Source organism: Salvelinus namaycush, chromosome 27 (assembly GCF_016432855.1).
Source record: "Salvelinus namaycush isolate Seneca chromosome 27, SaNama_1.0, whole genome shotgun sequence".
Taxonomy (NCBI): domain Eukaryota; kingdom Metazoa; phylum Chordata; class Actinopteri; order Salmoniformes; family Salmonidae; genus Salvelinus; species Salvelinus namaycush.
In genome coordinates, this window is record NC_052333.1 from 21,976,362 (window position 1) to 21,993,444 (window position 17,083).

General features: G+C 42.9%; 1 protein-coding gene across 1 annotated transcript in view; it reads left to right on the plus strand.

The window, feature by feature from the left end:
* trappc9 (trafficking protein particle complex 9) overlaps nucleotides 1–17,083 on the plus strand; it is a 293,236-nt gene that overhangs the window by 89,124 nt on the left and 187,029 nt on the right. Inside the window, exon 16 of the mRNA XM_038966127.1 lies at nucleotides 3,128–3,288. Coding sequence (XP_038822055.1) covers nucleotides 3,128–3,288 — 161 coding nt within the window. The remainder of the gene's footprint in view (nucleotides 1–3,127; nucleotides 3,289–17,083) is intronic.

Here is a 17,083-nt window from a genome sequence, read left to right on the forward strand (position 1 = left end):
CACTGTGGGTTATTTTCCTAAATAAAATATTGCCTACAAGGTAAAAAAACGAAATAAAAAGAGATGACAACCCCAATAATCATGTCATCTAAACACTTGTATTAGTTTCTTCCTGTAACATTTATCTGTTCACAAACACTGCCAATGGATGCCACCTATATTAATTCTGTAATATTTTTTTAAACCATAAATTGTCTTTTTTTTCTCAAAGTTCCCAATAGAAATCAGTTAAAGATGACCTGCAAAGCTTTGTAGTTTGACTCTCAGTGATGCAGGTAGCATTGTGATGTCATAACAACCATACTGTGCAGACAGACCCTGGTAGAATTTTCTAAATACCTGTGGTAAAATGTTGGCACCTTGATGAAACCTCAAAATTGTCAAACGGATTCAAATGTCAGTATTTCAAACGTCAAAATTGACATGACATCCTTATTAAAAACATCTATTTTGTATACAAAACAACTTAAATACCGTGGCACTGACCCTTTAAATCAGACTTTGAAGAATAAACGTGTCTTCCTTAACCTCTAGCTTATTTAGCCCAGATCATTGCAGTGGGCCGATCGGGGACGGGGTCTTAGACCACAATGTGCTCGAGCTCAGCCTCTCGGTGACTAACCTCCGGTAGGCAGAGGCTGGTCCCAGCACAGATTCTGTGCCCCAGGCGGCTTCAACAACGACAAGAGGCAGGCCTGTGGTAGAGGACACCATTCCTGACCTGCTACCAGAACAAATAAAGGGAGATAATAGTTCCAGAGGCTCCTCCGTGTTTAACTACGAAGGTCTTACAAAGTAACCCTGACATTCAGTCTATGATAATTGTCCTCTAGGCTGTCATCTTGACTGTGAGCTTTGAGCAGTCCAGCTCCACAAACAGTTTCTGGAATGCCTCGTGTAGGTAGCTGAGATTCCGAGCATAATGTCATGCCAAGAAGAATGGCACAAGCCTGTGCGACACTGACCAGACCGGTGATCACTGGGACACCCTCTAGGACCCATCTCCTCTGGACCATCACTCGATATGGCACCCTCCTTCTTGATCACAGAGATTTTCACTCACTCACTCACTCACTCACTCACTCACTCACTCACTCACTCACTCACTCACTCTCTCACTAGAATATTCAGGTCAGAAAATGCTTTATTGCCCTCACATGGTTGTCTTTAATGTGGTCACCTCCTTCAGCCAGGTAGTCAATCAAGCAAATTACTCACTGAACTCACATCATGACCCTGATATAGAATTAAATCACTGTTGTCATTGGATTGAATCTGTGCATGTGAAGGAGTGAAATCTATGCATTCACCGATCCAAGTATCATATATTACTAAAATGCGTACAATGCTTGGCTAGCAGAGCAGGGCCTGTGGATTAAATTGCAGCACCAAACATGAGCCAGCTAAATATAAAACAGTGAATTCTTCCTGAGAACACTTTACCTGGAGTAGGACATCCAGCATGACCTGCAATCTGTGTCCAGGTGCTCCTCCCTTGGAATGGAATAAGGACAGCAGCATAGGGGTGTACTGGTCCAACATGGCCATAAACCTTGGCTCAAGATGCTTTGTGGTGTACTGGTCCAACGTGGCCATAAACCTTGGATCAAGATGCTTTGTGGTGTACTGGTCCAACGTGGCCATAAACCTTGGATCAAGATGCTTTGTGGTGTACTGGTCCAACGTGGCCATAAACCTTGGCTCAATATGCTTTGTGGTGTACTGGTCCAATGTGGCCATAAACCTTGGCTCAATATGCTTTGTGGTGTACTGGTCCGACGTGGCCATAAACCTTGGCTCAAGATCCTCTCAAGCTGTCAGGTTGGATGGGGAGCGTTGCTGCACAGCTATTTTCAGGTCTCCAGAGATGTTTGATCAGGTTCAAGTCTGGGCTCTGACTGAGCCACTCAAGGACATTCAGAGACGGAAGTCAGGTTGGAAGGTGAATCGTCGCCCCAGTCTGAGGTCCTGAGCGCTCTGAAGCAGGAATCCATCAAGGATCTCTCTGTACTTTGCTCCGTTCATCTTTGCCTCTGCTGACTAGTCTCCCAGTCCCTGCCGCTGAAAAACATTCCCACAGCATGATGCTGCCACCACCATACTTCACCGTAGGGATGGCCAATCTTGGTTTCATCATGGTCTGAGAGTCTAAGTGCATTTTGGCAAACTCCAAGCTGTCTGTCATGTGCTTTTTACTGAGGAGTGGCTTCAGTCTGGCCACTCTACCATAATATGCCTGATTGGTGGAGTGCTGCAGAGATGGGAGAACCTTCCAGAAGGACAACCATCTCCACAGAGGATCTCTAGAGCTCTGTCAGAGTGACCATCGGGTTATTCGTCACCTCCCTGACCAAGGCCCTTCTCGCCCGATTGGATGGCCAGCTCTAGGAAGAGTCTTGGTGGTTCCAAACTTCTTCCATTTAAGAATGAAGAAGGCCACTGTTTCCTTGGGGACCTACAATGCAGCAGACATTTTTTTTGGTACCCTTCCCCAGATCGGTGCCTCGACACAATCCTGTCTTGGAGCTCTACGGACAATTCCTTCGACCTCATGGCTTGGTTTTTGCTCTGACATTCACTGTCAACTGTGGGACCTTATATAGACAGGTATGTGCCTTTTCAAATCATGTCCAATCAATTGAATTTACCACAGGTGGACTCCAATCAAGTTGTAGATACATCTCAAGGATGATCAATGGAAACAGGATGCACCTCAGTTCAATTTCGAGTCTCATATTAAAGGGTCTGAATAGTTATGTAAATAAGGTATTTCTGTTTTTATATTTAATACAATTTGAAAGAAATTCGAAAAACCTGTTTTCACCTTGTCATTATGGGGTATTGTGTGTAGATTGCTGAGGATTTTTATTTATTTAATACATTTTAGAATAAGGCTGTTACCTAACAAAATGTTGAAAAAGTCAAGGGGTCTGAATACTTTCTGAAGGCACTATATATCTCTAGAGAAATTGTGCATTGAGCTTACAAAAAAAAGAACAAAATGGAATTCCAATTGAATTGACGTAGGTCTATTAGTTGATTTAAAAACCGACAAATAACCATATTTGTGTTAATCGTTCAGCACTAGTCTGAAGACATGTTTTAACCCTTCTGTATCTGTCTCCAGGTCGGCCCATCCCCTCCAGCCCTCTAAAGAGGAGTTGTCCAGCAGTGTGTCTGTCCAGCTGTTTAACGGAGAGACCCAGCATCTGACCATCACTCTGGAGAACATTGGCTCTGAAGACCTGGAGACGCTGGAGGTCGCCTCCAAGACCTGTAATACTAAAGGTCAGGGGTCAGACAAAACGCATACACACACACACGCTTTCATGCTGTTTTTAAACCAGTGATTCCTTTGATGTACTTTCCCTCCATCTGTTTCTTTCTGTCTCTCTCTCTCTCTGTCCCTCTCTCACAGTCGCTCTTTCACTCCCTCTCTCACTGTCTCTCTCTCTCCCTCTCTCTCCCCTGGTGACTCCTCCTGTCCTCTCGTCAGCGTTAGAGGTCACTGGTCATTGTGTTTCGGTTCTTCAGCTTTCATGCTCTTATGTCTTTTCTCTTTGTGTTACTTTGCAGAGCTGGGATCGCCCAAGCTCTGCAGTTTCGCTCTCTCTCCCCCTCCCCCTCCCTCCCCATGTATCCAGCTGACATCTGAAATATGTTCTGACAAAACGTTGCACATCAACAGTTGTGTCACGTAGTTAGCCGTCAAACTTGTAGTTACAACTGTAGTCCACCTGTGGTGCGTGGTTTAAATTCAAATGACCCACCTGCTCTGTCAGAGCTGTGGTTTACTGTTGGCGTTGTAGAGGGAAGCAATTCGAGACACAAACACACGCCATTCCTTTTGAAGTTGCCAAGGAAACTCATGTGATGAGCAGAATGTCTACGGTAGATGTGGGAGTGGCTTACCAGTACAGTGCTGTTGTGGAGCCTCAACAGCCTGCAGACTCTTACATTATGGATACACTGGTTTTAACAGGGCTGGGGGGAAACAATCTGTCTTCTTCTTATAGGAAGACAGTCCTTTGCTATTGCTTTGATTTTAACATACAGTACAGTCTTCACATTTTCAGTTGAAGTCCTGGCTGTGAACTTACCTTGAACTTAACAAGGCGTTTCATTGTCTTCATTAATCACATTGAAAGAATCCCTTCTCTCTAACAAAATCTTAAAGAATATTCAGTACATTACTCACCATAAAGTAGGCTACAGTCTTATATCAACAAGTTGTGTTGATGTGTTGGTTTGAAAAGGATCCCACCAGATATCTTCTCAATGTATTAACATATTCTTAAAAGGCAATCTGTTCAAAGGCAACCTTCTTCAGAGTCATCAAATCAAATTGTATTAGTCACATACACATGGTTAGCAGATGTTAATGCGAGTGTAGCGAAATGCTTGTGCTTCTAGTTCCGACAATGCAGTAATAACCAACGAGTAATCTAACCTAACAATTCCACAACTACTACCTTATACACACAAGTGTAAAGGGATAAAGAATATGTACATAAATATATATGAATGAGTGATGGTACAGAACGGCATAGGCAAGATGCAGTAGATGGTATAGAGTACAGTATATACATATGAGATCAGTAATGTAGGGTATATAAACATAAAGTGGCTAGTGGTTTAAAGTGGCTAGTGATACATGTATTACATAAAGATGGCAAGATGCAGTAGATGATATAGAGTACAGTATATACATATACATATGAGATGAGTAATGTAGGGTATGTAAACATTATATTAAGTGGCATTGTTTAAAGTGGCTAGTGATACATTTTTTACATACATTTCCATCAATTCCCATTATTAAAGTGGCTGGAGTTGAGTCAGTATGTTGGCAGCGGCCACTAAATGTTAGTGGTGGCTGTTTAACAGTCTGATGGCCTTGAGATAGAAGCTGTTTTTCAGTCTCTCGGTCCCTGCTTTGATGCACCTGTACTGACCTCGCCTTCTGGATGATAGCGGGGTGAACAGGCAGTGGCTCGGGTGGTTGTTGTCCTTGATGATCTTTATGGCCTTCCTGTGACATCGGGTGGTGTAGGTGTCCTGGAGGGCAGGTAGTTTGCCCCCGGTGATGCGTTGTGCGGACCTCACTACCATCTGGAGAGCCTTACGGTTGTGGGGGGAGCAGTTGCCGTAACAGGCGGTGATACAGCCCGACAGGATGCTCTCGATTGTGCATCTGTAGAAGTTTGTGAGTGCTTTTGGTGACAAGCCGAATTTCTTCAGGGGCGCTGCTGCGCCTTCTTCACAACGCTGTCTGTGTGGGTGGACCAATTCAGTTTGTCCGTGATGTGTACGCCGAGGAACTTAAAACTTACTACCCTCTCCACTACTGTCCCGTCGATGTGGATAGGGGGGTGCTCCCTCTGCTGTTTCCTGAAGTCCACAATCATCTCCTTTGTTTTGTTGACGTTGAGTGTGAGGTTATTTTCCTGACACCACACTCCGAGGGCCCTCACCTCCTCCCTGTAGGCTGTCTCGTCGTCGTTGGTAATCAAGCCTACCACTGTAGTGTCGTCCGCAAACTTGATGATTGAGTTGGAGGCGTGCATGGCTACGCAGTCGTGGGTGAACAGGGAGTACAGGAGAGGGCTCAGAACGCACCCTTGTACGCACCCAGAACGCACCCCCTAAATGCTGAGCTGTAGTCGATGAACAGCATTCTCACATAGGTATTCCTCTTGTCCAGATGGGTTAGGGCAGTGTGCAGTGTGGTTGCGATTGCGTCGTCTGTGGACGTATTGGGTTGGTAAGCAAATTGGAGTGGGTCTAGGGTGTCATTTAGGGTGGAGGTGATATGGTCCTTGACTAGTCTCTCAAAGCACTTCATGATGACGGAAGTGAGTGCTACGGGGCGATAGTCGTTTATCTCAGTTACCTTAGCTTTCTTGGGAACAGGAACAATGGTGGCCCTCTTGAAGCATGTGGGAACAGCAGACTGGGATAAGGATTGATTGAATATGTCCGTAAACACACCAGCCAGCTGGTCTGCGCATGCTCTGAGGACGCGGCTGGGAATGCCGTCTGGGCCTGCAGCCTTGCGAGGGTTAACACGTTTAAATGTTTTACTCACCTCGGCTGCAGTGAAGGAGAGCCCGCAGGTTTTGGTAGCGGGGCCGTGTCAGTGGCACTGTATTGTCCTCAAAGCGAGCAAAAAAGTTATTTAGTCTGTCTGGGAGCAAGACATCCGGGCTCCCGACGGAGCTGGTTTTCTTTTTGTAATCCGTGATTGACTGTAGACCCTGCCACATACCTCTTGTGTCTGAGCTGTTGAATTGCGACTCTACTTTGTCTATATACTGGCACTTAGCTTGTTTGATTGCCTTGCGGAGGGAATAGCTACACTGTTTGTATTCGGTCATGTTTCCGGTCACCTTGCCCTGGTTAAAAGCAGTGGTTTGCGCTTTCAGTTTCACGCGACTGCTGCCATCAATCCACGGTTTCTGGTTTGGGAATGTTTTAATCGTTACTGTGGCTATTATGTCGCCGATGCACTTTTCTAATGAACTCGCTCACCGAATCAGCGTATTCGTCAATGTTGTTGTTGGACGCAATGCGGAACATATCCCAATCCACGTTATCGAAGCAGTCTTGAAGCGTGGAATCAGATTGGTCGGACCAGCGTTGAACAGACCTGAGCGCGGGAGCTTCTTGTTTTCATCACACCTTGGTTGAGGAGGCTAAAAGTATGAAGCATTATGACAAACCTAATTACTGTTGTCCAGAACTGCAAGCTGCACATCAACGTTAGAAAGTTTCCTAACTTTTACGCTTTCTTTGTCAGCGTTGGTGAAAAGCCAAAAGGCTTTTAAAGTGATGATTGATTGTGTTTGTTTTCTCTCTGGAAGCAGAAACTCTCTTGATATGATGAAATTACAGAATTACAGAGGCTGTGTCGCAAATGGCACCCTATTCCCTATATAGTGTACTACTACTGACCAGTTGTGCACTATATAGGGAATAGGGTGCCATGTCGGGACACAGCCAACAATTGGAGTACCGTAAGTGGAGGAAAGGAGCGTCATCTCATTTTCTTCTTACTTCTCGTCATTAAGAAGCTCTGTGGTTTATCTCCCTAGTGGGGTTACCTTGGCATAGATCCTGCAACATATATTCTTTGCCAGATGTCATACAGAAACAGAGTTCATCTAATTTAGATGAGATTCCTTTACTTCGGGTTTATTGGATGGTCTGATGGCTTGGAGATGTTGGGAGGTGCAGTCCCACTTGACGTGACATTTGGTAATGAACGATTTGTAAAGCATGTGTAGGCATTATATAAGGTCCCTAAGAGGCTTTACAGTGCCTTCAGAAAGTATTCACACCCCTTGACTTTTTCACATGTTGTGTTACAAAAAGGAGAATTAAAGCCATCTACTTAAAATACTCTGTCAAAGTGGAAGAACAATTCTAACATTTGTAGAACATTTATGAAAAATAAAACACTATCTTCATTACATAAGTATTCAACATAAGTGTTAGAATCACCTTTGGCAGTGATTATAGCTGTGAATCTGTCTGGGTAAGTCTCTAAGAGCTTTGCACACCATTCCTTTTTAAATTCTTCAAGCTGTGTCAGGTTGGTTGTTGATCATTGCTAGACATCCATTTTCAAGCCTCACCATAGATTTGCAAGCCGATTTAAGTCAAAACTGTAACTAGGCCACTCAGGAACATTCAATGTTGTCTTGATAAGCAAACTCCAGTGTATATTTGGTTAATTTTGTCTCCAGTGTCTGCTGGAAATCAGACTGAACCAGGTTTTCCTCTAGGATTTTGCCTGTGCTTAGCTCTATTCAGTAAATGTTTATCCTAAAAAAAAACTCCCTAGTATAGTACTTACCGGTGACAAGCATACGTGTATAGCATGATGCAGCCACCACCATTCTTGAAAATATGAAGTGATACTCATAACGCTTTGTTTTCAGGACATAAAGTTCATTTCTTTGGCACATTTTTAGCAGTTTTACTTTAGTGTCTTATTACAAACAGGATGCATGTTTTGTAATATTTGTATTATGTACAGGCTAGAGGTCGACCGATTATGATTTTTCAACACCGATACCGATTTATTGGAGGACCAAAAAAAACTGATAACGATTAATCGGCTGATTTAAAAAAATATATATGTATATGTGTGTGTGTGTGTGTGTGTGTGTGTGTGTGTGTGTGTGTGTGTGTATATATGTATATACATATATATACACTGCTCAAAAAAATAAAGGAAACACTTAAACAACACAATGTAACTCCAAGTCAATCACACTTCTGTGAAATCAAACTGTCCACTTAGGAAGCAACACTGATTGACAATAAATTTCACATGCTGTTGTGCAAATGGAATAGACAAAAGGTGGAAATTATAGGCAATTAGCAAGACACCCCCAATAAAGGAGTGGTTCTGCAGGTGGTGACCACAGACCACTTCTCAGTTCCTATGCTTCCTGGCTGATGTTTTGGTCACTTTTGAATGCTGGCAGTGCTTTCACTCTAGTGGTAGCATGAGACGGAGTCTACAACCCACACAAGTGGCTCAGGTAGTGCAGTTCATCCAGGATGGCACATCAATGCGAGCTGTGGCAAAAAGGTTTGCTGTGTCTGTCAGCGTAGTGTCCAGAGCATGGAGGCGCTACCAGGAGACAGGCCAGTACATCAGGAGACGTGGAGGAGGCCGTAGGAGGGCAACAACCCAGCAGCAGGACCGCTACCTCCGCCTTTGTGCAAGGAGGTGCACTGCCAGCGCCCTGCAAAATGACCTCCAGCAGGCCACAAATGTGCATGTGTCTGCTCAAACGGTCAGAAACAGACTCCATGAGGGTGGTATGAGGGCCCGACGTCCACAGGTGGGGGTTGTGCTTACAGCCCAACACCGTGCAGGACGTTTGGCATTTGCCAGAGAACACCAAGATTGGCAAATTCGCCACTGGCGCCCTGTGCTCTTCACAGATGAAAGCAGGTTCACACTGAGCACGTGACAGACGTGACAGAGTCTGGAGACGCCGTGGAGAACGTTCTGCTGCCTGCAACATCCTCCAGCATGACCGGTTTGGTGGTGGGTCAGTCATGGTGTGGGGTGGCATTTCTTTGGGGGGCCGCACAGCCCTCCATGTGCTCGCCAGAGGTAGCCTGACTGCCATTAGGTACCGAGATGAGATCCTCAGACCCCTTGTGAGACCATATGCTGGTGCGGTTGGCCCTGGGTTCCTACTAATGCAAGACAATGCTAGACCTCATGTGGCTGGAGTGTGTCAGCAGTTCCTGCAAGAGGAAGGCATTGATGCTATGGACTGGCCCGTCCGTTCCCCAGACCTGAATCCAATTGAGCACATCTGGGACATCATGTCTCGCTCCATCCACCAACGCCACGTTGCACCACAGACTGTCCAGGAGTTGGCGGATACTTTAGTCCATGTCTGGGAGGAGATGCCTCAGGAGACCATCCGCCACCTCATCAGGAGCATGCCCAGGCGTTGTAGGGAGGTCATACATGCACGTGGAGGCCACACACACTACTGAGCCTCATTTTGACTTGTTTTAAGGACATTACATCAAAGTTGGATCAGCCTGTAGTGTGGTTTTCCACTTTAATTTTGAGTGTGACTCCAAATCCAGACCTCCATGGGTTGATAAATTTGATTTCCATTGATAATTTTTGTGTGATTTTCTTGTCAGCACATTCAACTATGTAAAGAAAAAAGTATTTAATAAGAATATTTCATTCATTCAGATCTAGGATGTGTTATTTTAGTGTTCCCTTTATTTTTTTGAGCAGTGTGTGTATATATATATATATATATATATATATATATACATATACACACAGTGGGGAGAACAAGTTTTTGATACACTGCCGGTTCAAATCCAGAAAATCACATTGTATGATTTTTAAGTAATTAATTTGCATTTTATTGCATGACATAAGTATTTGATACATCAGAAAAGCAGAACTTAATATTTGGTACAGAAACCTTTGTTTGCAATTACAGAGATCATACGTTTCCTGTAGACCCAGACTGCTGCATATACTCCGACTCTGCTTACACTGAACGCAAGAGAAGTGACACAATTTCCCTAGTTAAAAGAAATTCAGCTGGCAATATTAACTAAATATGCAGGTTTAAAAATATATACTTGTGTTTTGATTTTAAGAAAGGCATTGATGTTTATGGTTAGGTACATTGGTGCAATGACACGCTTTTTTCGCAAATGTGCTTGTTAAATAACCGTTTGGCGAAGTAGGCTGTGATTCAATGATAAATTAACAGGCACCGCATCGATTATATGCAACACAGGACAAGCTAGATAAACTAGTAATATCATCAACTATGTGTAGTTAACTAGTGATTATGTTAAGATTGATTGTTTTTTATAAGATACGTTTAATGCTAGCTAGCACCTTACCTTGGATCCTTGCTGCACTCGCATAACAGGTAGCCTGCCACGCAGTCTCCTCATGGAGTGCAATGTAATCGGCCATAATGATACCGATTGTTATGAAAACCTGAAATCGTCCCTAATTAATCGGCCATTACGATTAATCGGTCGACCTTTAGTACAGGCTTCCTTTTTAATTCTGTCATTTAGGTTTGATGGAATAACTACAATGTTGTTGATCCATCCTCAGTTTAAACTCACCATAGGCCTCATGATGAAATCCCTGAGCGGTTTCCTTCCTCTCCGGGAACTGAGTTAGGAAGGACACCTGTATCTTTGTAGTGACTGGGTGTATTGATACACCATCCAAAGTGTAATTAATAAAGTTATTAATTAATAACACCATGCTCAAATGGATATTCAATGTCAGCTTTTATTTGTAATTTTTTTTGACCCATCTACCGATAGGTGCTTTGTGAGGCATTGGAAAACCTCCCTGGTCTTTGTGGTTGAATCTGTGTTTGAAATTCACTGCTCGATTGTTCTAGGATTGTTCCTGTGTTTAGCTCCATTCCGTTTATTTATTTTTATCCTAAAAAACTCCCCAGTTCTTAATGATTACAAGAATACCCATAACATGTTGTAGCCACTACTATGCTTTAAATGGGTAGTGGTACTCAGTCATGTGTTGGATTGGATTTGTCCCAAACAAAACACTTTGTATTCAGGACAAAAAGTAAATTGCGTTGCCACTTTTTTTTTTGCAGTGGCACTTTAGTGCCATGTGTGTAAGCCAGTGACAAAAAAATCTAAATGTAATACATTTTAAATTCAGGCTGTAACACAACAAAATGTGGAAAAAGTCAAGGGGTGTGAATACTTTCTGAAGGCACTGTAGATTGTACGAGATTCTATTAGTTTGGTGCTATAGTGAAAGGTATTCAATATATGGTTTAGTGTTGAGTTCTAGCTACTGATGTGCTGAGCAATAGCACTATAAATATCTGTTGAAATCCTACCCCTCACCCCAATCGGTTGACATTGCTAACGGAAAGGAAATGCAGGCAAGGCTACAATAATGATTTTAATTGATTAAGACAAACTAGGCCAAGGCTACACATGTTCTCCTCCCACACACAGATTCATTTACGCATTTTGTCTTGACAGCTTGTTCCTACATTATGTGTTGTGATTTACACATAGTTACTATATTTATTTGGTTCTGTCAATGGAGTTGGTAAAAGGAGGTAGTACTGTGCGTGCCCATATAACACCCCACACTGTCATGCAGTCAGAAACCCAGAAAGAAATGCTCCTATTCACACAATTCACCTGAACAAGGCTGCAGACCATGACTGAAAAATAACGTCTCTCTCACTGGCGATCATCGTTCTTTTTTTAAAAATAATTTACTTCCGTTGAAATGTTTACAAATTAGATACACTTAAATGAAAGCAACTTCCTAAAACTAATACTTGGATTGTAGAGATATTGTGTATGAGCTCGCAAACAATGTAAAGTATGTTTAGAAAGGTGTAATGTAGAGCCAAGCGCGTTGATTTCTAATCCGAGGGTATCCTGCTATTGACACGTGGAATTATGCAAGAGAACGTGACAACTAATTCATGAGGCAGTCTAGACGGTGCAGGTAGTCTAGACAGAGCAGGCAGTCTAGACAGTGCAGGTAGGGTGGACAGAGCAGGCAGTCTAGACGGTGCAGGTAGGGTAGACAGAGCAGGCAGTCTAGACGGTGCAGGTAGGGTAGACAGAGCAGGCAGTCTAGACGGTGCAGGTAGGGTAGACAGAGCAGGCAGTCTAGATGGTGCAGGTAGGGTAGACAGAGCAGGCAGTGTAGACAGAGCAGGCAGTGTAGACGGTGCAGGTAGGGTAAACCGAGCAGGCAGTCTAGACGGTGCAGGTAGGGTAAACCGAGCAGGCAGTCTAGACGGTGCAGGCAGTCTAGACGGTGCAGGCAGGGTAGACAGAGCAGGCAGTCTAGACAGTGCAGGTAGGGTAGACAGAGCAGGCAGTCTAGACGGTGCAGGTAGGGTAAACCGAGCATGCAGTCTAGACGGTGCAGGTAGGGTAGACAGAGCAGGCAGTGTAGACGGTGCAGGTAGGGTGAACAGAGCAGGCAGTGTAGACAGTGCTGGTAGGGTGAACAGAGCAGGCAGTCTAGACGGTGCAGGCAGTGTAGACGGAGCAGGCAGTGTAGACGGAGCAGGCAGTGTAGACGGAGCAGGCAGTGTAGACGGAGCAGGCAGTGTAGACGGTGCAGGCAGTCTAGACAGAGAACGTGTTTGGTGGTTGTAGTCTTGTTCCACTCCTTTATGTTAATGTATTCATACATCCAAATGCAACTGGTGTATTTGTGCAAATAACAATTACAATACCCCATAATGACAAAGCAAAAACTGTTTTTTAGGCAAAGTTATTTAAAATAAATAACTGAAATATCCCATTTATGTAAGTATTCAGACCCTTTACTCAGTACTTTGTTGAAGCACCTTTGGCAGCGATTACAGCCTCGAGTCTTCTTGGGTATGACGCTACAAGCTTGGCACACCTTTATTTGGGGAGTTCCTCACATTCTTATCTGAAGAGCCTCTCACGCTCTGCCAGCTTCGATGGGGAGTGCCGCTGCACAGCTATTTTCAGGTCTCTCCAGAGATGTTCGATCGGGTTCAAGTCCGGGCTCTGGCTGAGCCACTCAAGGACATTCAGAGACTTGTCCCGAAGCCAAGACATCGCAGGAGTGGCTGTGTGCTCAGGGTTGTTAATCTGTTGGAAGGTGAACCTTCGCCCCAGTCTGACCTCCTGAGCACTCTGGAGCAGGTTTTCATTGAATCGCTCTCTACTTTGCTCCGTTCATCTTTCCCTCGATCCTGACTAGTCTCCCAGTCCCTGTCGCTGAAAAACATCCCCACAGCATGATGCTGCCACAACCATGCTTCACCGTAGGGATGGTGCCAGGTTTCCTCCAGACGTGACGCTTGGCATTTAGACCAAAGAGTTCAATCTTGGTTTCATCAGACCGGAGAATCTTGTTTCTCATGGTCTGAGAGTCCTTTAGGTGCCTTTTGTCAAACTCCAAGCGGGCTGTCGTGCTTTTTTACTGAGGAGCGGCTTCCGTCTGGTCACTCTACCATAAACTCCTGATTGGTGGAGTGCTGCAGAGATAGTTGTCCTTCTGGAAGGTTCTCCCATCTCCACAGAGGAGAGTCAGAGTGACCATTGGGTTCTTGGTCACCTCCCTGACCAAGGCCCTTCTCCGATTGCTCAGTTTGGCCTGGCAGCCAACTCTAGGAGGAGTCTTGGTCGTTCCAAACTTCTTCCCTTTAAAAATGATGGAGGCCACTGTGTTCTTGGGGACCTTCAATGCTGCAGAAATGCTTTGGTACCTTTCCCCAGATCGGTGCCTTGACGCAATCCTGTCTTGGAGCTCTACAGACAATTCCTTCGACATCATGGCTTGGTTTTTGCTCTGACATGCACTGTCAACTGTGGGACCTTGTATAGACAGGTGTGTGCCTTTTTCAAATCATGTAAAATCAATTGAATTTACCACAGGTGGACTTCAATCAAGTTGTAGAAACATCTCAAGGATGATCAGTGGAAACAGGATGCACCTCAGTTCAATTTCGAGTCCATGTATAAAGCAGTTGTGGCTGGATCAGCAATTTGCAAGTAACACTTTTGATAACAGCACCAGTGGCAATTCACATTTTATTTGTTCACATTAAAGTGACACATTAACGTTTCAATAAAATGTGTAATTAAAAGTAAAACATAATTCAGTTTGAAAATGGAACATGAAAACATTTGAATAAGCTAAATATGAGGAACAATGTCACATTTCAAATAAAAACTTTAGCTGCAGAAAAGGATGCTAGGTAACATGCAAAGAAAGTGTGTACATATGTTTTTGAATGTATACTTTAAATATATTTTGTGGACATTTAAATATACTTTTTTGAAAGGATACTTAAGTATATATTTTTTTCTATGAAAAAGTATACTCAGGGAAGCATGTTCCTCAGCTGTGCATGTGGGATAAAATGTCATCATCATGGTCTTTCTCTGCACTCTTCAGAACTCACTATTGACACTGAAACTAAAGTGCCTTGCAGAAGTCTTCACACCCCTTGGATGTCTTCACACTTTATTGTTACAAAGTGGGATTCAAATGGATTTAATTGTATTTTTTTAATAACAATCTACACAAAAGTGGAAGAAATTATGATTTAATAAAAAATATATATAGTCATTGCGTCAGTATTCTGCTCCCTGAAAACATGTTAGAAACACCTTTTGCAACGATTACAGCGGTGAGTCTTCTTGGATACGTCTCTAAGAGCTTTACACACCTGGATTCTGCAATATTAACCCTTTATTCTTTTCATAATTCTTCAAGCACTGTCAAGATGTTGGGACTCATGGCTAGACAGAAAGTCTTGCCATAGATGTTCAAGCAGATTTAAGTCAAAATTGTAACTTGGCCACTCAGGAACATTCACTGTCTTAATAGTAAATAACTCCAGTGTAGATTTGGCCATGTGTTGTAGGTTATTGTCCTGCTGAAAGGTGACTTTCCCTCCCAGTGTCTGTTGTAAATCAGACTGAAGCAGGTTTTCCTCTATGATTTTGCCTCTGTTTATTTTCTTCCTGAAAAACTCCCCATTTATTTTCCGATGTCAAGCATACCCATACCATGATGCAGCCACCACCATGCTTTGAAATAAGGCAGCAGTGACTCAGTGATGTGTTGTTGGATTTACCCCAAACATAAGGCTTTGCATTTAGCTGTTCCTTAGCTGTTTTATTTCATTATTATTTTATATATTTCTATTCCTCTTTTCACTCTGTCATTTAACTCTTAATGCTGTTGATCCAACCTCTGTTTTCTTCCATCACAGCCTTTGAACTCTGAAACTGTTTTAAAATCACCAATGGCCTCATGGTAACATCACTGAGCAGTTTATTTCCTGTCCTGCAGCTCAGCTCAGAAGGACGACTATCTTTGATGTGTCTGGGGCGTTTAATACATAATCCACATAATTATTAACTTGACCATGCTTAAAGAGATATTCAATGTCTGATTTTATATTTTTACCGATCTACCAATCACTGCCCTTCTATTCTTCCACTTTGACATTACAGAGTATTTTGAGTTCTGGTTGACAATACATAACAATTAAATACATTTGAAGCCCTCTTTTTCACAATAAAATTTGAAGAAATACAATGGTTATGGATACTTTCGCAAGGCACTGTATACTTAGTGTACTTTATCACTCACAAGCAGAATTTCATTTAAAAAAAGTATGCTTTAATGTAAAAACAATTACAAGTATATTTTGAATGAATATACTAAATTACAATTAAAGCACAGTTTAAGTTTAATGATAAAAAACAAGGAATTTAAAGTACACGTTTAATACGTTTATTGAAGATTGATGATAGTGTATTTATAGTATACTAAATGACAAAAAAAACAATGTATTTCAAGGACACTTTTAATAAGTGTAAGTAATGATATTATATTTATAGTATACTTAAGATATACTAGAAAAGTACATCTCATATTTGAAGTATATTATTAGAATGTTTTATATATTTAAGTATACATTGCCTACCTGTAACATACCTGTAATATATGAAAGTAAAGATTTGCTTGGGATCGTCATCCATTGTCCAACTGTTGTGAATATTAGAATTGTTTTAAAAACCTTTGACAATTTTGATGACCATTGCTAATAGTGTAGATCAGAGACTCACAGAGGAGAAATAGGCTTCACACACAACTAAGTAATAAAAGAAAATAAGATGCTCTTTTCTCCTCCACTTGGACATTCTCTGGCTGCGTCAGAGACACATTCACATCTTTACAAGGAAGTACTAATGACTGTCCCTCCTCTGGACCGTCGCCAGGCTACTTTTTGTCCCCCCTGATCCTGTGTTTGTACTACACAGTCTGGCTCATTATATACAGGACAGCACCAAAACCAATTAAGCCGACGTCTGAGGTAGATATAGTAGACCTTTTTGGAGGTGTTTAATGACACATCAGACTGGTTGTGAAGGAAGTCGTAACCTTTTTCTGTTTAATTTGTGTTCGCTGTGTTCCTGGAGGCTGGTTGTAGGTGATCAATGCCTTTTTCTGCTGGTGTTTTCACCTGTTGTAGTAGTAATACTAGTAAAATGTATGTTTTCTTTTTAGATTCTCCATTTGCCTGGAAGAGGTTGCTGCCTATGTCTTCATTCTGCTTCGTTTACGTTAGACAAGGTTCTCCTTTCTTTGTTACTTCTTAGCCGTATTTATTGAAATGCCTTTGAAACTCCTTCGAGATACTAAAAACTGCAGACACACACACACTCTCCTGGACGAGTGAAACACCTTCTCCCGCTTCAAGCAAAACAACCTTGAGCTGCTGACGCGGGCCCCTGGCACTCTTGAGGACTGTGTGCTCTCGTTCTCTGTGGCCAACGTGAGTAAGTCATTTAAGCGTATTAACCCTCGCAAGGCTGCCGGCCCAGGCGGCAACTCAAGCCGCGTCCTCAGAGCATGTGCAGACCCAGCTGGCTGGAGTGTTTACGGACATATTCAATCTCTCCTTATCCAGGTCCCCAATTACTTCAAGATTTCCTGTACCCAAGAAAGGTAACTGAACTAAATTACTGTCACCCAGCAGGA